The following is a 22,854-nucleotide window of genomic DNA, read 5'->3' as shown; positions in this document are numbered from 1 at the left end:
GGGCCTGGGCCTCCTAAAATCCACCACCAGCTCCTTGGTTTTGCTGGTGTTCAGTTGTAGGTGGTTTGAGTAACACCATTTAACAAAGTCCTTGATTAGGTTCCTATACTCCTCCTCCTGCCCACTCCTGATGCAGCCCACCATAGCAGTGTCGTCAGTGACCTTTTGAACGTGGCAGGACTCCGAGTTGTATTGGAAGTCCGATGTATGTTGGCTGAACAGGACTATTCTAACGGGAGACTGTAAATGTTTTAATATGAATGGCATGTCAAGATCTTCTTTGGTGTCTACGTGTCTCTAGTAGGATTGACGACTACAATGCGATGTTCACTGGATGTTCAAACTGTTCTTTATTCAGCCTCCAGTTAATCCAAAATGCGGCTGCAAGAATTATTACAAGAACAAGAAAATACGAGCACATAACTCCAGTTCATAAATCCTTACACTGGCTCCCAGTTAAGTTTAGGGCAGATTTCAAAATCCTCCTTTTAACAAATAAAGCATTAAATGGCTGAGGTCCGGCTTACTTGTCTGAACTTATCATGACTTACAAACCTGAGCGCACATTAAGATCTCAAGATGCCGGTCTGCTTAGGATTCCAAGGATTAATAAAATAACAGTGGGAGGTCGAGCTTTTAATTACAGGGCCCCTAAACTGTGGAGTGGTCTGCCTGCTGCTATAAGAGATGCCCCTTCGGTCCCAGCCTTTAAATCTCGGCTGAAGACTCACTACTTCAGTTTAGCATATCCTGACTAGAGCTGCTGATCAACTGTACAGACTGCATCTCTCTTGTCAGTCATTAGCACTAAAACATAAGTAACATGATTGTTATAATTTGTTACTAACCCTCACCTCTTCTGTTTCTGTTCTCGGTGCTCAAATGTGGCAATTGGTGCCACGGGCCCACCTGCCAAGTTGTTTGCCTGCCTGTGGTAAAGTCATCCCTGATGGAGGATCACAGGAATCATGGGAAAAAGGGGTCCTTTCATCGGATTGGCTGGCCAAGCAACGTTTCAGCCGTGGAATGGCCAAATGGGGAGGCAGCTTGATGGATGAGGACTCTAAAAATATCCAAATCTTATTATGTGATATCATCTACTGTTAATTTCTGCTCCGTACTTCTAAAATTTTTATTATTATGCTGTATTAAGGATTTGTTCTGTTCTGTGTATTGTATTGTATTTTGACACCCACTGCACGCCCAACCATCCTGGACTGGGGTCTCTTTCTGAACTGCCTTTCCTGAGGTTTCTTCCATTTTTTCCCTACTGAGGGTTTTTGGGAGTTTTTCCTTGTCTTCTTAGAGAGTCAAGGCTGGGGGGCTGTCAAGAGGCAGGGCCTGTTAAAGCCCATTGCGGCACTTCCTGTGTGATTTTGGGCTATACAAAAATAAGCTGTGTTGTATTGTATTGTATTGTACGTGCTGCTCTTTCTTCTTCGCTTAGTCGTTGACGTGTCATCAAGAAGGTATAAAATGATTGTCCTGATAAAACTGATAAGAGCTGAGAGCGCAGGAAGAGATTCTGCCAAAAGTATTCACACAACTGAGAGGTAAGATGACTGTGGTCTTGTTTGAAAATGCGTGACGCGATAGAATCGCATGTTTTAAAGTCTCCGTCTCGTGGGACTTCATTTCAAAAGGTCTCTTCAAAAAGTCATGTCTCATCCCTAGGTTTTTATTATTATAATAGAGAGGAATGGTTTTGGAAATTCACCAATTGGGAGTTTCTAAATTTAAAAAAAATATGTGCCATGTTCTGGTGTATTCGAGATATTTCACGAAATATTGAACTTTCAGAACAAATTTCCTGAAAAAATAAGTGCAACAAATTTCAACAAAATCAGTCCACTGGATGCTGAGCCGTTTCATGCAGATAGACAAAAAGTCAGCCATGATAAAGACAACAAGAGCTTTCATGTTATATGACAACACATCAGAAAAGACACGACTCATTTTGTTTACTTTAGGAATTTTTTTCACATTTAATTACACACAGAAATTGTTTTGATGTCCTCCTTGAAAATTTCGGAACTAAGCTTCTTAGCAGTGCTGACTGAAGGATAACAACGTTACTTATAGCAGATTGCATTCCCTTCACTGCTGGCTAGAAACCTGGTGTGCAAATAAAAGCATAGCGTTTGTGAACAATTGGGATGATTTTTGGGAAAGGCCCGGATTTGTCAAAAGAGGTGGTCTTAATCCTAACTGGAGGGGATCTTATGTATTATTCCAAAATATGGCAGCAAAACTGCCTGGTTGACTGATTAGAGCACCATCCAGGCCGCAGTCATGTGATCTTAAATCACAGGCTGTTGTTTATCCCACCTGTTACTATCCTGAAAACGTTACCCATAATCCCTATTGTGGGGCATCCAGTAAATTTAGTCTTGATACAACCCTTAAATTAATTGATAACCAAAAAATAAGGTGTATAATCAAACCAAGGGATAAGACCAGACCCTCCATCAGGGGCACATGGAATAGAAATTGACTTTAAATTAAAGCAAAAAATACATCAGCAGTTCAGAAAGAAGCCTGCAGTTTTAAATGCTGTTTATTGAACATTCGCTGTCTTGGCAGTAAAGCTGTTTTGGTAAATGATATCATATTAAGTACAAAATCTGATCTGTGTCTTCTCACTGAAACCTGTCCCCTAGCTGAGGTGTCACCAGATGGATACTCGTTCCTTCATAAGTCTAGAGATTCTGGTCGAGGAGGAGGCCTTGGAATAATTCATTGTAACAAATGCAAATCACGTCTAAAAATTTAGGGGACTTTACATCCTTTGAGACGTTCATTTTAAATAATAAAACAGATTCCAACACAATTGTAGTGCTAGTCTACAGACCACCAGGCCCATATTCATTGTTCATGACTGAATTTAGCAACCTTTTACCTGATTTGGCTATAAGTTATGATCACGTAGTACTGATGGGGGATTTTAATGTACACATTGATGTGGAAACTGACACTTTAGCAAATGCTTTACCTATTTGTTAAATTCAGTAGGATTTTGTCAAATTGTCAAAGGTCCAACTCATAATCATGACCACACATTAGATTTAATTATAACTTAAGTTAACTAAAGTTGAAATTCAAAATTGAAATATTACTCCATTAAATGAAGTTATTTCCGTTCACTTCTTAATCACATTTGATTTAGTGCTGCCCTTGCTAACGCACTCACAGATTAAAACAAAGACAGTGTGACATCTAGACTGTAATTCTGCTTCAAAATTTATAGATACTTTGAGTAAGTGGAGTGTAATTGTTGAAAACCATTTAGATCAGCTAACATCACATTATAATGTGACCTTGAGAGATGCTCTGGACGCAGTGGCTCCCCTTAAAATAAAAGTGATCAAAGCACAAAGAAACACACCCTGGTTTAATGAAAACACTCGAGCTCTTAAATTAGAGTGTCGAAAACTGGAGCGCAGATGGAGAACAACAAAGCTACATGTCTTTCAAATTGCATGGACAGAGAGTGTTAAAAAATATAAAAAAAGCTCTCTTTAAAGCTCGCTCAGAATACTATTCACTGCACGCCCAACCTACCTGGATTGGGGTCTCTTTCTGAACTGCCTTTCCTGAGGTTTCTTCAATTTTTTTCCCTACAAGGGTTTTTTGGGGAGTTTTTTCTTGTCTTCTTAGAGAGTTAAGGCTGGGGGGCTGTCAAGAGGCAGGGTCTGTTAAAGCCCATTGTGGCATGTCTTGTGTGATTTTGAGCTACATAAAAATAAATTGTATTGTGTTGTTTGTGACGGCGGTGGATGTAAGAATATTTCTTAATAAAAGAAAGGAATGACACCAAGACTCCTTGCATTAGAAGAAGGTCTGATTAGATCACCATCAAGAGTGACTGAGGAGGAGCTCATTTTATTAAGTTGTGCTTTAGTGCCAACTTGCAGGAGTTCCGTTTTGTTGCAGTTTAATTTTAAAGAGTTCTGCTCCATCCAGGTTTTAAATTTGTGAACTGAGAAATCCCTGATGAAGCTTCACTTTTAACATTAAAATAGAGCTGAGTGTCACCTGAATAAAATGATAACCCAGTCCAAAGCTATGAATAATATGGCCAAGGGGAAGGATATAGATACTGAAGAGCAGAGGGCCGAGAACAGAGACCTGAGGAGCCCCTTGTGTGACTGACGCTGAGCTGGATCTGCTGTCCTCCAATTCAGGCAGTCAGAACGACATCATCTGCATTTCTCAAGTCATTTAGGTTATCATCTCTAACAACCAGCCCTGGCAGTTCTTCAGTCTCTCAATGTACAAATCAAACAAGTCTGCAGAAAAGACTCATTCATGGCTTTGGCCTAAATGGGCCTAAATGACTTCAAATGTTAAGAATGAAAGCCAAGGTTGTGTCCCGGTAATCCTAATCTTGGCAGGGCACATTTTCAAAGTCGCTTATCAGTCAGACAGGACGTGTATAACTTGACGTTCTTTCTTAAATTCTGTGAAGTGCCTTGAGCATGGGGAAGGTGCTATATAATAACATATGCTATATGTATTATTATTATTATTATTAAACCACTGGAGGGCAGTTCCAGAGATAACCAGAATGTTCTCCATTCTGCACAGTAGAATGTCCTGTCTGACCTGAGTGTCAGATGCTGAATTGAGGTCTAACAGAATTAATATGCCGGCATATCCGGAGTCTGCTGCTATAAGCAAACCAATCTTTAACTGAAGCAGAACACTTTCACAGCTAACACCAGACTGAAAGGGGTCCATCAGTTTAATAGAAGTTAGGTTTATCTAATAGGTTTTATTAGGAGGGATCACCTTCAGGTCCTTTGAGCTCCGGCAAATGACTGCTGCTCAGCTCAGGGAGATGCACATCTGACTTGCCAAATTCCCATTTCTTCTTGCTACCATTCCCTGTTCTATCGGGTGGAACAGATCGGTCATGAAGTGCACTTTTATCGTGTGCTGCCTGAAACAAAACAAAGAATTAAAGATAAAAAATACATACAACATATTCCTTTCTGGTTGCACACTTGCCTCAATCAGCTTGAACAATTTTGGGCCGAGTGCGCTGTCTGTGTAGAGTTGGCACGTTCAGTTCAGACAACTGTCCATCCATATCCTCAATCCACTTTTTTTCCCCATTGCAATGTCCATTACAGATAGAAACTATTCGAAAAGGGCAAGGAAGAAAATCCAGGAGCTTCTAAAGGAGCATCTCTGGAATGAAAGTGTACAGTTAATGGAAGCTGTGTGAAGAGTAGCATGGGAAGGAGCCGTGGATGATGAAGGAGTAACACGAAGCAAAGAAAGAAAGAACAGAGATGACAATGATTAGGTATGTGGGCAGAGCGTCACAGAGTGAGAGGACGACAAATCCCATTAAGAGAAAGAGTTGGTGTGGAGGCACGAGGTGTTGTGCTGAGGAGAGAAGGACTGAGGCTACACCCACACGACTATGCTTTCATTTAAAAATGACATTTGGAAATATGGGTCACATTCCCGCCTCACACTATTCACACAGCTCTCGGTGTGGAATATGCACGTTCTCTCTGTATCTGCATAGGTTTTTTCCCAGGTTTTTTTTTCCACATCCTGCAGATATACATGTCGGGGTAACTAGCAATTCAAAAAGAGTCGGTGCTTATTAGGCCCTTAGATAGACTGGCACCTCATCCAGATTTGTTAACTGAATTGCTTCCAAGTCAGCCCTGAGTGGATTAGTTAGGTTTGAGAACGTTATTGGGCAGCACGGTGCCGCAGTGGTAGCGCTGCTGCCTCGCAGTAAGAAGACCCTTAAGGGTTCGCTTCCTGGGTCCTCCCTGTGTGGAGTTTGCATGTTCTCCCCGTGTCTGCCTGGGTTTCCTCCCACAGTCCAAAGATGTGCAGGTTAGGTGCATTGGCGATCATAAATTGTCCCTAGCATGGGGGTGAGCGCGCCCTGCGGTGGGCTGGCATCCTGCCCAGGATTTGTTCTTGCCTTGTGCCCTGTGTTGGCTTGTATTGGCTCCAGCAGACCCCTGTGACCCTGTAGTTAGGATATAGCGGGTTGGATAATGACGGATTGACAATATTAAGACACAAAATGAACCAACACATAAACAACAACCTGCGGCCATCACACAATAACGGAAAGTAAAGAAAGGTGAAGGCCTCAGTAAGGTTGATCTGCTCAGGTCCACAAAATATTTTGCCAGCCAGCGCTCTTAAAAAAAGAAATGGAAATGTCTGCCATGACAGAATGAGTGCCATGGAATTAAATAACGGGTTTAATTAGAAATGAGAATTGGCTTCAAGTGAAGAAACTGAATGAAGGTTGGAGTTTGAGGCCCCAACTTAGCTGGTCATCTGTTGGCTCACTTACTTCATATCAAATTTATGTTTAGGTGCCATTTAAGGGAAAAAAAATCAATTCAGCGGTCAGAGTCTCAAGAAAAGTCAATTAAAATAAAGGCAAAAGGTTCATTAGCAGCAAAAACTGGTCACTAATCAAGAGTTAGAATGAAAACTTGCAGCCACTAACTGCTAAGCTATACCTTAACACCTGGTTTGGAGGGCAGGTGTGAAGGTATTCTGTGCCCCATTGGTCTGAATTATGGCTGTTTGGGATTGGCTTGTATAAGAAGCCTTTAACACTAGAATTACCAGAGCCTACGAAAAAACTTGTAGATCCGTCCCACCTTAAATCACTTCTTAAATCTGTTCACACCTCTCCACCAGCGTCTTTTGTCATCTAAATGTGCTGATAAAGACAAGCTGCAAGCAGCCGGCTATTCCATTCCCCCACCGACTTAGAACGTGCATGAACTTCTCTCAGCTCATGCCTTGATTGATTATCTGGGAGTGAAGTGGAGTTTTAGAGTGGAAATAATAGATCGTTATTTGGAACACACGCATTTCATGTGTGTTCCGTTTCTACAGTAATCTGTGTAAACACATTGTTAAAACAGAAATGTTTTTCATATTCTAGTAGTAAATGACAAAATTTAGGCATAAACTATATAATGTATGAAGCCTGAAGTCCAAATATTAAAGAATCACTTTCACAAAAGGTGCAATTATAACAGAACAAAAATATAACTGCAGACGTGTACTTGTTGCAGTGTACACACCTCTCTGTGCTATGGTTCCTATTACACTGAATGAGCACCTGACACTGTACTTTCTTTCCTCCATGAATTACATTCGAGCTATAGCGCATCTTTATGTGATCCAAATAAATAACATTCTCGCTATAGAGCGTCCCTATGTGAAAACAGCAGTGTCAGATGGGGGAGAGAATCGTGACCGCGACTGGGAGAATGAAACTGAATTAAAAAAAAAAAAGCTAACCTTAACAATTATCATAGATTTACACTGGCTCTTACAGACTGACTGAAATCAAATGTAAGCTTTTATTCTAAAAGAGTACAGTACATGCAATATTATTTGAAAATGAACAGCGTGAGATCGGGCGCATATTCAAACCTGATCTGACTCTGTTCGTTTTCAAATAATATTGCATTAGTGCGATGATGCTTTCACATATATCGTCTCTTTCTTTCATCTTGCGGTTTGTAATCAGTGACCGCGTGGTTTTTTTCCCCGCTCTTGCCACTCCCCACATGTTGCTGTATGGTGGTGTTTCTTTAATACTCCAGGACATGCAGAGGACAGAATAGTACAGAGCAGTAAGTTCAGCGCTATATGCAATCAGACAGACAGACAGGCAAAGAAGTCACTAGAAATACAAATAAACAGGGAAGGCACTGTATAATAGATATATAAAAAAACAGCTAAGGGGATAGATATATAGATAGATAGGAAGGAAAGGCACTATATGATAGGCAGACAGGGAAGCTGCTATATAATAATAAAATTACTGTTATTACTATATAGATAGACAGGGAGTTCAGGCAGGCAGGCAGAGCAGCGAAGGTTAAAAAGAAAAAAAAAAATTCCTCCCCAGTGGGGAATCGAACTCAGGTCTCTGAGGAACGGCAAACCAGCAAATCTTATCGGTACGCCACAGAAGCTGTTGTTGTCACTCTTGAACCTTTTGTAAAAGTGTTTATTTGACCTTTGGATTTCAAGCTTCACACATTTTATAGTTTATGCCTACATTTTGTAACATTTATTACTACAATATGAAAAAGTTTCTGTTTTAACAACGTGTTTTTTCCACAGATTACCGTAGAAACGGAACACACATGAAATGCGTGTGTTCCAAATAATGATCTATTATTTCACTCTTACACATTTAGATGACAAAAGACGCTGGTGGAGAGGTGCGAATGGTTTTAAGGTGGGCTGGATCTACAAGTGTTTTCGTAGACTCTGGTAATTCTAGTGTTAAGTACCATGACGTCCTATTGGCTCTAGGGGTTGGACAGGAAATCTATAAATTTGCTTTCTTTACCTCTCTCTCTTTTACTAACTGGACTGAATGGACTGAAAAGGACAACACAATGAAGAGCACAGCTCAGCAGCCATATTGAGACAGGCATGCGGCCTGTTCTGAAAAAAGCTGACCACCAATGATGCCTTACCTAGAGACATTTTAAGTAACTAACAAGTCTGTGTGCTGCCTGAAACTACACATCACCATTTATCGGGTTGTATGGTTGCCAATATTCAAATGTACTTTGCTTATTGTTATTATTTATGAATATTATCAATAATACATTATTTAAAGTTGTAACTTAAACTTCTGCTGGTCTTTTACTACACCCAATTGCCTGAGGCTATAAATGTAGAAGGGTAGGTGGGGAGAAGTTATAAAGTACAATACCTTATAAACAGTGGTAAGTCTGGGAGATTTGAGGCATTCTGACAAAGGCTATATATTAATAATACAAAAGGGGAAAGTCAAGGAATAGAGAACTCTACCAAGACAAAACATGGTGTGCTTGTTTATCACATGCCAGTAAGCTAAATACAAATACAAGGGGGGCACAAAGACAGAAGTCCAAAGCCCTCCTAACAGTGGCCATAAATTGTGTGCGTTTCTGTCCAGACTTACCTGCATCATAAGGCTGATATTGTAATGGCCGGGCAAAGGCTGCTGGCAGTGTTTTTTAAAAACGGTTATGTGTTTGGTTGTCTTCTCATTCCCCCTTAAAACACAAAGCAAAAAATAAACAAAGTAAGAAGCACTGCATACTTAACTCATTAAAGGTATTAAACTGAGGATTAAATTACACAATTACACATTAAAGAGCCGTCACTTCACAGCACACCCTCTGTGTCACTAAAACAAATGCTCTTTTGTAGAACACATGATGGCACCGAATACACGCTCAGGAGTACCAGAGAGCTGGCATGAGACTATTTATTTGTGGAATGCCACAAGGACACTGGAATATTTACTCCCTAAAGCAAACAGGGATGATACGTTTAGGAGCTTCTGATCGGCTCTCCTTTGTGTAAGCACTGGGTTTATACTTCATGTGACGCACGTGCCAGCGGATGCCACTACTACCCAAGTGTTATGCTTATTCATACTTGGAGTGTGTACTTTACATAAATCTGGAAGATTCCACCAGGTGGCAGTGTGAGATATCATTACAGTGAGAAAACGTTCAGCTTCGCTGTGTTGTAAATTGCCTGAAACGTCCATTAAACTCCCAGGACAACTTGCCACAATATCTGTGAAAAGGATGTTTAATGATTAAATCCATCAATCAGGGGATGCGCCCATTCCAACAAGCATCGGGCGCAGAAACAAAATCCCTGGACGGGGCATCAGCTCATTGCAAGGTGAACACAAGCACACACACTCACACGCTAGTGTCATTTTAGTGTCACCAAATCCACAGACCTTCATGTCTTTGGAAGGAAGCCGGAGCCCATTGTGTGAAACCCACCAGGAAAACACGTAAACTCCAGGCAGGGAACACGAGGGACGCGACTCCCTGCGAGACAGCAGCGCTACGGCTCTGCCACCCCCATGTGTGTCATTATTAACAGTGTTCATTATTTAAATGAAGTTAACGATTTATCTGTAAAATGTAACATACATATTTTAAGGCACTTCACCATGAAAGTGATATCAAGTAGAAATCTAAGGATTCTAAATGTGCAGAGAGCTGGAATATCGTGAATGTAACGTGTTCTGTGTGGCGATTGCTGCTGTCAGGTCAGGAGGAAGCCCCAGCTGCTGCTAGCGATTAACAACTGGGTCGGCTTTAACATGATGTTTATGACGGTCTAATTTAATGATAAAGTAAACTACGAGATTAAAGTGGACATTTCAAGATTTAGGCCACTTTAATCACAAAACACACCTTTTCCCTATGTCCTTCATTTTTTTCTCTGTGGCTCAAATACACTGATGCATTTCAAGTGCAAAAAAAATGAGAGACTTTAAAATGTTATCGTGTCATTATGATGGGGAATATGCGACGCTCAAATACTAAAGCACCACAAATGCATTTGTATGTCGGCATTTTGCTTCATCACATCGAACCGTAGGATCCTCAAAGTGGCTTTCTGTCACATGTGGATATTAAACGGTGTAAGAAAGACGCTATATAGCGCTCGACCCGACACAGATTAGACACAGGAGGCACGTGTAAAATTACATACATTTTTATTTTCTTCAGCTGTGAGACACGTCTTCCCCGTGTCCTACTAGCCCAACACAGTCCCAAACACACAATAAACACTAATTTCTCCTCTTCTTCTCACTCCACCACTTGTCACCAAGCTTCGTCCTTCTTCCATCCGACTTTTTAGTTCACCCGGAAGTGCTCCAGGTACTTGATCCCTGATTTGCGGCTGCACTTCCGGGTGTGACGTATTGGTTGCCCACACGAGCTCAGGAGTCCCAAATGAAGCGCCCCCTAGCGGTACCTGCGGGGCCCAACTGGGCTACATCCAATTCCAATTCCCGAGACACTGTTCCACCCCAGGGAGGTGGCCAACTAGCGTTCAGGGGGAGGCATTGCAATGTCCATGGCTGCTCCCCCCGAATATAGTGTGCAGGGGCGTCCCGGGCAAGGTAAGGACGCCAAGTCCCTGTCACAACGGAGGCTCTGACTTCACATTCCGACTTTATGAAACTGCACCCCCCGAGTTTTTGTTGGTACTGCAAACCGCAGACAACTTCTGAGGACCTGCTCGGAGGACGCGTCAAATGAACGCTGGGAACGTGTGGCAGCCATGATGTGTGCGCGTACGCGTTCTGAGCGTGAAGAATAAACGAGGGTTGTATTTAGTGAGTGATACCATCTGTTGTTGCATTACTGGATTGTATTTCTGAGGTGGCCATGATAGATTGGCCATCCAGCTCAATGAAGAGGATTACTTGCGTTCTCTTCTTTGGCACCCATCCCATGCCCAACCTGCCAGGAAGGGGGTCATCTCTTTGAACTGTCCTTCCCAAGATTTCTTCCTATTATTGAGTCTCATATGTCTACCACATAGACGCTGATTGAAGAGTGCTGTCAATCACTCCTGTGACCATGTACTGTATTTTATTTTAAGACAGATCTAAACAGTCTGATGCAAGATGAATAACCTCTCTGTCAGTACAGAGAAGACCAAGAAGATGGTTATTGACAATAGAAACACTTGAGCCATCCACACTCCCTTGTGCATTAATGGTTTTAGTGGTGGAGGCTGTGCACCGTTTAAAGTCGCTGGGTTTAACGTTTCCAAAGACCTCTTTTGGACCCACAATACATCACAACTAATCAGAAAGGCACAACGGCATATTTGCTGTGTAAGTTGGCACGGCTTCGATTTCCCATTCTTATCAGTTTCTAGGTGTGCCGTTCAGAGCCTGCTGACATTTGGTAATGGAACTGCACCGTCCGTCTGACCACGTGGTGAAGGCAGGCAGGCCAGTCCATTATTAACACGTTACTGCCCGCCACCCAGAGTACGGACAACAAGCAGTGTGTCAGTAGGGCATCAAAGAACCCACAAGCCCCTTTCATAATCTCTTCATACTGCTGCCTTCCAGGAGAAGGTATTGCAGCCTGCAATCCAAAAGTACCAGACACAGGAATCGCTTTATTTCCATTTCAGGCATTAGAGTATGGAATTCTAGAGAGTGCGCACTCCGATTGATTTGTTTCAGTTATCACCGTTGGGTCACTGGTTACACGTCCAGTAACGCTGGTATTATTTGCAGGGCTGGCCAACTCTGATCTTGAAAAGCCACAGTGGCTACAGATTTTCATTCTAACCATTTTCTTAATTAGTAACTAGGGAGCTTTGCCCCCCACCTCGCTTCGCTCGCCAACCCCCTTGCTTGCAATACGCACTCGCCTCTTTGCGGTTCTGCCGCTCGCGTACGGGAATCCGAATGTATAACTTAAACAGATTGTTATTTTCATGGGAATTGTTACATATGCATAATAGAACTAACTATTTTACATTACAGCGAGTGATGAACCATAGTAAAAAATAGTCAAACGTACTAATTTGAAAGTAAATTATGTTTCATGTTGCGTTAGAGGTATTCGTTATTCTGCTTGCCTTTGAAATTAACACAGAATTTACTTTTTAAAATTGCACTTCTACTGTAAAACTTCAATCATTTGCAACAAACACAGTCCTCTCACCTCTCATTGGCGTGAATGCGTTCGTCAGACTCAGTTCCTGCGCGCTCAGCTCTATTTTAACGTTTTCCTAACTTTAAGTTCCCAATTAAAGAAGACGTATTATGTCCAAATCTTATTGAAGAGTTTAATCAACATAAAAAATGAGTATGCACGGGCCATCCTAGCACTGAGAAGTTAAACGAATTAACACGAAAATTGTCGATCGGTTACACGGCAAATTGGTCAAATGTGTATCAATAGACTCTGCTGAAGCAGTTGGTGGTGATGGTGCGGAAGATGAAAACACAATTTACAATATCACGAAGGATATCTACAACCGTTAACACCGTCTGGTCTTCCTCTGCATGAATCACTGACGAAAGAAGGACGTAACCAAGAAAGGTAACGTAGTACACATCTCCCGGATAACATTACACGCCAAAGGAGGTCTTGATATGTCATTCGTATTAAAATGTTTGCAGTTTCCCGTTAGAATAGCTTTTGCAAAGACAATTAACAAATCACAGGGACAAACATTCAAAAAAGTCATTCAATTTAATAGAGAGAAAGAAACTAAATTCACTCACGGGCAGTTAGAGGTTGTGTTGTCATGATGAAAGTCCAAACATCCATCCATTATCCAACCCGCTATATCCTAACTACAGGGTAAAGGGGGGTCTGCTGGAGCCAATGCCAGCCAACACAGAGCACAAACCACAGGCAGGGCGCCAGCCCACCACAGGGCACACACACACACACTCTCCAGGGACAATTTAGGATTGCCAATGCACCTACCCTGCATGTCTTTGGACTGAGGGAGGAAACACATGCAGAACATACAAACTCCACACAGGGAGGACCCGGGAAGCAAACCTGGGCTTCCTAACTGCAAGGCAGCAGTGCTACCACTGCACCACCGTGCTGCCGAAAGTCCAAACACAGAATCAAAATTCAATGAGATATTGACGAAACCTTACTTTGAAAAAAATAGTTTTTAATAAAGTTTCACAGTAAAAGTGTAAATTTAAAAAGTATTTGCGTGTTATTTTCAAAGCCAAACAGAACGAAACTGTATTATGAACAAATAACTCCAACACAACAGGAAACATAATTTACTTTCAAATTGATTACTCGTTGTAATGTAAAATAGTTAGTTCTATTATGCATATGTAACAATTCCCATGAAAATAACAATCTGTTTAAATTGTACATGCGCATCCCCATACGCAAGCAGCAGAACCGCAAAGAGGCTAACGGGTGTAACGCAGGCAGGGGGGTTGGCGAGAGATGCAAGTAGTGGGCAAAGCCGCCAAGTCTGATATATAAACGTCTACACGTGGAGGTGTGTCTCTGTACCGCCCGGAAGTGAGAGGCGGAGTCGGGGTGAGGGCTCCGCCTCCGAGGAAACAGACAACTCGCTTAGCCGTTAATAACACAAGCAAGGCGAGCACGTCAGCAAAACGAAACTCAGAAGAAAGACAAAGTCGCTTAGCTGCTAACATCGGCAACACGGTATCCTTCTAACTTTTCCTCCCGCCACTAATGCAGAAGCGAGGCCAGCACGTCGGCAAAATGAATCATTTTGGAGAGAGACGCCCAGGGTCGTTCCTTTCAATCACCTGACATCTCTACATTTCGGTTTTCTTCAGCAGTTTCTAGGATCCCGGGCTTCTTACAGAACAGGCCTACACAGCTAGTAAAGTATAAAAGTGCATTTATGACGGGTAGATCAGTGGGCAAAAAGGCTGCCAGCCTAGAAAGGATGGCATAAGTAATAAGTCAGTGATAAGGTTAAAAAAAACCATAAGAAAGTGGGAAGCACTTGCCTGGATATTGGTGACGTAAATCCATTTATCACTAAGGGAAAGAAGGGCGCAGCCAAGGAATTAGTAAGATCTGTGTAAGTGCTGACAGCCACCTGGACCGCAGCTGAAAATGACCTCAGAATGGAGTTTAAAGTTTAAAGGCACATCAACCCATAAGTCCATAGAACTTAAAGTCATTTGTAAAGTAAACTAGAGGACAAGAGGTCTGGACTGGCAAAAAGATGCGGGATGACGAAGACAACAATACTTTTAATGTCCTTGAAAGGTTAAAAAGCGTGTCAGACGAGTTCAACAAGCAGATACCATAGGTAAGTGGGTTCTGTTTTACTTGTACTTAGTTATAACAGTTTTGTTCCAATCACGCATTCCTCACTTATGTATGCGTAATGCATCTGTAAAGTCATACTGGGATCCAGAGGTCGGCGTTTAGCCAGCTGCCTTTTGTTAGATGCCCTAAATCCTTAAGGAGCTGGTGGCAGGGCCAGCCATGGTGAGCTCTTGGCTCATAACACCCGGGCACACTGAATCAGTCACTGAGTTGAATCCTCACGCAACTGACTAACCAAACACAAGTAAAGGGCACCCTCTCCTGGCAGACAAATCAACGTACAGTATATCAAACAGCTTCTCTGCTGCTGTCTATAAGGAAACTACAGGAAATAATAATATAATAAAAATAATAGCGTTCCATCACTCTTTTGAAATGCATGTTTGCAGTCAGATTCAAGTTGTCAACATAAACAGGCAGAACGCGTTCATTGTGTCATTAATGTCATTTCATTGGCACGTTTCCTAAAATTCCCAGAAGACTGAATGTGATCTTTCTAAGGTGGGTTAGCAGATGGCATCTGTCATACCTGTAGCTGAGTGATCCTGAGACAGCAGCAGATGGGACATTTAGGCTGCTGGATGCCGGGGTCTGTGAGATTGGAGGAATTGCAGACCCCACAGAGGAATCATTGCAGGTGTTTTGATCTCTTAAACACAGCTGGACCGCTCTGCTCATGGCCACGCCCTTCTCTATGCTCTTCTCTGGTCCTTCGTTGCCCTCCATAATGGTCTGCATCTCCACTTTTTCAGTCTCTGCCAGGGTTTCTCTGGTTTTCATTGTTTTAGCATCCGACTTGTTCTCAATTATCTTCACAAGGTTACTAGGCTCCTAAATATGACCAAAAATAAGAAGAATTAGATAGATAGATAGATAGATAGATAGATAGATAGATAGATAGATAGATAGATAGATAGATAGATAGATAGATGTGAAAGGCGCTATATGATAGATAGATAGATAGATAGATAGATAGATAGATAGATAGATATGAAAGGCACTATATGATAGATAGATAGATAGATAGATAGATAGATAGATAGATAGATAGATAGATAGATAGATAGATAATGTGAAATGCACTATATAATAGATAGATAGATAGATAGATAGATAGATAGATAGATAGATAGATAGATAGATAGAAAGGCACTATATAATAGATAGATAGATAGATAGATAGATAGATAGATAGATAGATAGATAGATAGATAGATAGATAGTGAAAGGCGCTATATAATAGATAGATAGATGTGAAGAGCCTTATATAATAAATAGATAGATAGATAGATAGATAGATAGATAATTAATCCCATATCTCTATGTATATAAAAGCCAGTGTCTGTCTGTCTGCTTTTCACGAGAGAGCTACGTAACAGATTTAGTTTTTTTTTCTATATTTTGCTTGAACATTTCGGCTGATGGGTGGCACAGTGGGTAGCACTGCTGCCTCACAGTTAGGAGACCGAGGTTTGCTTCCCAGGTCCTCCCTGCGTGGGTTTCTTCCTGGCGCTCCGGTTTCCTCCCACAGTCCAAAGACATGCAGGTTAGGTGCATTGGTGATTCTAAATTGTCCCTAGTGTGTGCTTGGTGTGTGTGTGTGTGTGTGTGTGTGTGCGCCCTGTGGTGGGCTGGTGCCCTGTCTGGGATTTGTTCCTGCCTAGAACCCTGGGATTGGCTCCAGCAGACCCCCGTGACCCTGTAGTTAGGATCTAGCGGGTTGGATAATGGATGGATGGATGTTTGGACTTTCATTGTGACAACACAACCTATAACTGCCCGTGAGTGAATATCGTTTTTTTCTCTCTATTAAATTGAACGACTTTTTCGAATGTTTGTCCCCGTGATTTGTTAATTGTATCAGAGTTCGCTTGCGGTATCGATTTATTTGTGTGAATCCGAGAGACACACAGTGGGCCAAGGGGATGGGGGCGTGGTCCTCATCATGTTTTCATAAGTAGTGAAACATGACAGTGAGGAGAGCTCCACCCACTCCTGACGTCACACTTCCCCCTCTCCTCGGCCAGCAGTCTCTCTCTCTCGGATTAGCGTGAATATGTCGCTCCTGCAAGCAAACTCTGATTCTTAGTGTGATGAAAGAAGTCGCAAAATCAACCAGAATGTTCAAGCAAATTATATATAAAAAAAAATCTAAATCCGTTAAGCCATTCTCTCGTTTGCTAACTAAGCGGAGTTAAGGTTACGCCCCGAGGCAGAAGCGTGAGTGAGGCCGTTGAGTCTCTCTCAGATTCGCGCTAATAAATCGGTACCGCAAGCAAACTCTGATACTTAGCGCCATGTCACAAAATCAACTGGAATGTTCAACTAAATTATAGAAAAAAAAAAACAATTTAAATCTGTTAAGTAGTTCTCTGATTCACTAACTAAGCGGAAGTAAGGTACACGCCGAAGCTGGCGCATGAGTGAGGAGGGCCCTGATCCTCTCCCCTCGGCCCACTGTGTGCCCATTCACGCAAATGAATCGGAACCACAAGCGAACTACGATACTTAGCGCCATGAGAGAAGTCACAAAATCAAGCAAACTATAGAAAATAACTTGATCTAAATCCATTAAGTAGTTCTCTCGTGAAAAGCAGACAGACATAGAGACAGACAGATAGACGTTAGATTTTATATATTTATATATAGACAGAGAGAGAGAGATGCCTGGCCAATCTTCTGTTACAGCAGCTCCTTGTGGATTTCGATGAATCATAAAATGTGTTCACCTACTTTGCTTATGGTTTTTGATTCATCCGCAGTACGCTCTTCTTTGTCCCTTTTGGATGTTTTGGACTTCTTTGACAATGGAGCACTTTCTTTTAAATTCTTCTTCAGTTTATAATTGAGCTCCTCAATGAACCTGAATACAAAAAAAAAACAAAGATATCATTCAAAAGGTGGTCCTGAAGTTTCACTTTACTACACGTATACCGTAACATAACATTCCCAAATGTGCTTAACAAAATTCAGCATCACAGAAGCCCGGAGAATACGCTGGCAGGATGACTGGGCAAGGCAGGTACCAGCCCCTGGTGAGGCTCCGGGCCCATTAATGGTCAATTTATTTGTCAACTTCAAAAAAAAAAAGCTTTACTTTTCAGTCCTTTCTTTAAATGAAACTTTTAAAACGGTGGGTCACAGGCTTAGGGAGCAGAAGATAGACCAGACCAGCGTTTCTCAACCTTTAAGTATTTGCGACCCGAGTTTTCATAACAGTTTTAATCGCCCCCCTAACGTTTTTTTGAAAGAAGCCCACTAATACCAATTTGTTCTTTTCTAATTAATGATTTATCATAGTAGGATATTTTATTATACCTACTTAACTTTTATTGACATTTATCTAACTCTATATTTATTGTTCTAGTATCACCAGTGTCCAGAGTTGCACCACTTTGTACTGACATAGAGAGCGAGTCCTCCTCCTTTCTTCTTTCCACTCTAACTGTGCTAAACCCGGGTAGCTCCATGTTAGCATCTGGGATGGTAGTTGTTAGCCACGTTTCACAAAAATACAACAAGCTGCATTCTCTGTAGGTCCCGACATTTTTCACCAGCGCAGCCAGTTCGTCGATCTTATTTGGTAGTGAGTTCACATTTCCCAGGATCACAGAAGGCACCGAAGGCTTGTAGCGGCACTTTCTCGCTAGCCGCTTAGCCTTTAGCTTAGCGCCGGCTCTGTTGCCACGATTCGACCTTCTTACCTCGTCAGGTAAACAGGGAACCACACCGGCGTGGTCATTTGTTCTCCGCACTTGAAGTTGACTACCTGAATAGACGAGTCTCGGCGTGTAAAAATCCATGTTAAAGTAGTAAAAAGTGTCCAGGGAACGAGTCCACATAAAAGAAAGTGATAGAAGCGATCAGTGAAACAGAGAAAAAGGTAGAAAGATAAAGTCGTACACAGAGCTGCTGGAAAAGTTGCCACTCGCGGTAGAGAAGTAAACCTGTTAGACTCAAGCAGACGAGACAGTGCTTAGGCCTGGCCAGTACTTAGGATATCATCTAGAACAGGGGTCCTCAGTCACGGTCCTGGAGGGTCGCAGCGGCTACGGGTTTTCATTGCAGCCAGTGTCCTAAATAGAACTCGGCCCTTGCTGATAATGAAAGTTGGTGTTTATCTCCTTGCCTTGTTAGCGCCTTTAATCAGGAAAGACAAACTGTAGTTACTTGAAAGGTCAGAGGTCGTCAGTTACAGTCCTGGAGGTCCACAGTGGCTGCAGGTTTTCACTTTACCCAGTTTCTTAATTGGTTTTTATTTACTACTAAATCAATACATTTTTGGGGTTAATTTTAGTTCTCTTGCCTGTTACCATTCAGAACCCTTAACTGCCTATTTTAGATTTCAGAAGCAGCATTTAAGTTTTAATTGTTGCCTGTTTTCTTAATCAGACATTAGTTAATAACGAGATGCAGATAACCAGTAAACCAGAAGCTCTCATGTTAACGTGCTTACCGTGAAGTATCTGTGATAAAAATGTTTAGAAATGAATGAGAGGAGCATTAGGAGGACCATTAGGAGGTCCACAAAGCCCTTGGATAAAGTTCTCACAGTGGGAAACTCTATAGTGCAATTCAAAGTGCTCTTGGACGAATGCAAGTATAAATATAACATTAAAGGTAACATTAGCTTCTTCTGTTATGCTGATGACACCCAGCTCTATCTCACTAGCAAACCTACTGCTTCCTTTCCACCCTCCTCGCTTGTTGATTTCATAGCAGAAATCAAATCTTAGTTTTCTTCAAATTTTCTTAAATGAAATACTGTACAGTGGAACCTCGGGTCACGAACGTCTCGGAACACATACAAATCGGGTTACGACCAAAAAGTTCGGCAACCTTTTGCATCTGTTCACGACCACACGCTCGGATGACAGACAAGCCAGTATCCCTTCTGGTTTGTACGCGCCGGTGATTCAGTCTCTCCCTGTCCGGTCAGACGTGCATTAAAACTGTAATCTCCTCTCCACCCAGCTCCTCCTCACTTCCTTCATGCTAGAACTCGACTCATGCCAGGTTTGTTTTCTTGGTTGTTTATGGTTAGTTTTTGTATAAATTAAGGAGTTTTCAAATTTTCATTTTTTCCTTGTGCTTAAAACTCGTTAAAAAAAAAGTGTTTACAGCGCGCGCTTCGTAAGACTGTAGCGTGAACTCGTGCGATGTTAGTTTTCTCTGTTCAAGGTTTTCTCAGTGTTATTCAATGTTTTTACATTTAGTTTATTATTACACTGTACATTCTATGGTATAATTAACTATTTTTGTGCTTAAAAATCTTTAAAAATATATATTTACATACAGCTCGTACGGTCTGGAACGGATTAATTGTATTTAAATACAATCCTAAGGGGGGAATTACTTTGGGTTACGACCAAATCGATTTTGGAACAAATTACGGTTGTGAACCAAAGTTCTTCTCATTGGTACAAAATCAACATTATCCCAAACTGATCGTTTTTCATTTGTTATTGGTAAATCCTCCGCTCCCTTTCTCGACAGGTGTCATCCTTAACAGTACTTTATCTGTTCAGTTCCATATCAATAACATCTCTCGGTCTCCATATTTGCGTAACGTTAATCGTATTCGCCCCTCCGTTAGTAGTCAATCTACATAATGGTGGTGCCCACTGAAAAGCAACATGGCGGCATAACGGAACAAAAAATACAATAATAAAATACTGTATAACTATCAGTCTTCAAACTAAATGGCACCATAAAATGAAACGAAAATTTAAATCAGCCTGGTTTAGGGGCACAGAAAAAAATAATAAGTGCCAAAGAAACATTTATTTAGCCAAGTATTGGCCTTCACAAGACTTTTATAGTGAATAAATACAAGGGTGAGTCAAAATTATGTTATCATTAATAGTAACAGACTTACATATACAGTCATATGAAAAAGTCTGGGAACCCCTCTTAATTCTTTGGATTTTTGTTTCTCATTGGCTGAGCTTTCAAAGTAGCAACTTCCTGTTAATATCTGACATGCCTTATGGACACAGTAGGATTTCAGCAGTGACATTAAGTTTATTGGATTAACAGAAAATATGCATCATAACAAAATTAGACAGGTGCATAAATGTGGACACCCAACAGAGATATGACATCAATACTTAGTTGAGCCTCCTTTTGCTCCTTTCAGCCTCCAGACGCTGTCCTCCTGTAGCCTCTGATGAGTGTCTGGACTCTGGATGGAGGTATTTCTGTCCATTCTTCATACAAAATCTCTCCAGTTCAGTTTAATTTGATGGACAGCCTGCTTCAAATCATCCCATAGATTTCGATGATATTCAAGTCAGGGACTGTGACGCCATTCCAGAACATTGTACTTCTCCCTCTGCATGAATGCCTTTGTAGATTTCCAACTGTGTTTTGGGTCATTGTCTTGTTGGAATATCCAACCCCTGCGTAACTTCAACTTTGTGACTGATGCTTGAACATTATCCTGAAGAATTTGTTGATATTGGGTTGAATTCATCTGACCCTCGACTTTAACAAGGGCCCCAGTCCCTGAACTGGCCACACAGCCCCACAGCATGATGGGACCTCCACCAAATTTGACAGGAGGTAGCAGGCATTTATCTTGGAATGCGGTGTTCTTCTTCCGCATGCAAAGCGTTTTTGTGATGACCAAATAACTCCATTTTTGTCTCATCAGTCCAAAGCACTTTGTTCCCAAAATGAATCTGGCTTGTCTAAATGAGCATTTGATACAACAAGCGACTCTGTTTGTGGCGTGAGTGCAGAAAGGGCTTCTTTCTCATCACCCTGCCATACAGATGTTCTTTGTGCAAATTGCACTGAATTGTAGAACGATGTACAGATACACCATCTGCAGCGAGATGTTCTTGCAGGTCTTTGGAGGTGATCTGTGGTTGTCTGTCACCATTCTCACAATCTTGATCATATGTCACTCCTGTATTTTTCTTGGCCTGCCAGACCTGAGGTTGGTTTAACAGCAACTGTGCCTGTGGCCTTCCATCTCCTGATTCCATTCCTTACAGTTGAAACTGACAGTTTAAACCTCTGAGATGGCTTTTGTAGCCTTCCTCTAAACCAGGAGACTCAACAATCTTAGTTTTCAGATCTTCTGAGAGTTGCTTTGAGGATCCCATGCTGTCTGTCACTCTTCAGAGGAGAGTCAAAGGGAAGGAAGCACAACTTGTGATTGACCACCTTAAATACCTTTGACCACTCATGATTGGACACTCCTGTCTATGAAGTTCAAGGCTTGACGAGCTCATCATACCAAGTAATCAGCACTGAGCAGTGACAGGAATTCAAATCAGCACAATGACAAGGGGACCCACATTTGTGCACAGCCAGCTTTTCACATTTGATTTAATTTCATAACTAAATACTGCGTCACTAAAAATCTTTGTTTGGAAAACACCGCAGTACTCAGATGTTCCTAGGAAATGACAGACACACCACTGTTATCTTTTTTGTTGAAAGGAGAGCCAATTATTATGCAGGCTGAGAGGGGGTCACAAACATTTTCACATGACTGTAATTTCTGTGCCACATATGGCGAGCAGGTTGAGACATTCCTGTAAATCATCTTGCACATATGAAGTATGTTTTGTGAATAAATTGTTTCTGCCCTTCAAATGTTAACATCGATTTTGACTCAACCTTTATATGAGTAAAAATGGTGGATTTGTCTAACTGGAGCAGAAGCAAATAAATCAAACTTGCTGTGGGCCACAGTGCATCAGTGGCATCCATTAAACTCCTAAGTTTGTGTTTCAGTGTCCACCCTACTGACTGTCTGGCACAAAAGGGGCCGATTAGAAAGAGTTTTGACCAACACGTTTAAAACTGCAGCATTTCATTGGGTGAAGGTAAATTCAATTCATTCCCGGTCTTACCTTTCTGCAAAGCCATCTCTGGTAAAATATTCATGGCGCAACAGCTCACTGCAAGACGATCGCTTGTCTGGATCAATGTGTAGACATTTCTGTGGAGAAAAATGAAATATTTTGAGCTTTGTAAACCCTAAGGTTTGTCATGAAAATGCAATCAAAGCAGGAGTCACCAGCGGTCCGTCCATCTGGAATGTTTCTGAACAGTTGAATCATTTTAGTCCACATTCAGCTGAATATGAGACTTACTCTTATAATAAGGTAGAAGCCAACAGTTAAACAAGTAAAGACTTCGGCATCACCATGACAATTAATAATCGACATAATAGAGACTA

The 22,854-nt window shown here is 41.6% G+C and overlaps 1 protein-coding gene across 3 annotated transcripts in view; it reads right to left on the bottom strand.

The window, feature by feature from the left end:
* LOC120527082 (cyclin-dependent kinase-like 2) overlaps positions 1-22,854 on the bottom strand; it is a 59,341-nt gene that overhangs the window by 3,940 nt on the left and 32,547 nt on the right. For all 3 annotated transcript variants that reach the window (XM_039750143.1, XM_039750145.1, XM_039750144.1), the window contains exons 7-11: positions 22,526-22,614; positions 17,391-17,520; positions 15,187-15,488; positions 8,975-9,068; positions 4,792-4,942 (exon numbers count right to left, since the gene is read on the bottom strand). In XM_039750143.1, coding sequence (XP_039606077.1) covers positions 4,792-4,942; positions 8,975-9,068; positions 15,187-15,488; positions 17,391-17,520; positions 22,526-22,614 — 766 coding nt within the window. The remainder of the gene's footprint in view (positions 1-4,791; positions 4,943-8,974; positions 9,069-15,186; positions 15,489-17,390; positions 17,521-22,525; positions 22,615-22,854) is intronic.

Source organism: Polypterus senegalus, chromosome 4, assembly GCF_016835505.1.
Source record: "Polypterus senegalus isolate Bchr_013 chromosome 4, ASM1683550v1, whole genome shotgun sequence".
Classification (NCBI taxonomy): domain Eukaryota; kingdom Metazoa; phylum Chordata; class Cladistia; order Polypteriformes; family Polypteridae; genus Polypterus; species Polypterus senegalus.
This window is presented reverse-complemented; position numbering and strand designations above follow the sequence as displayed.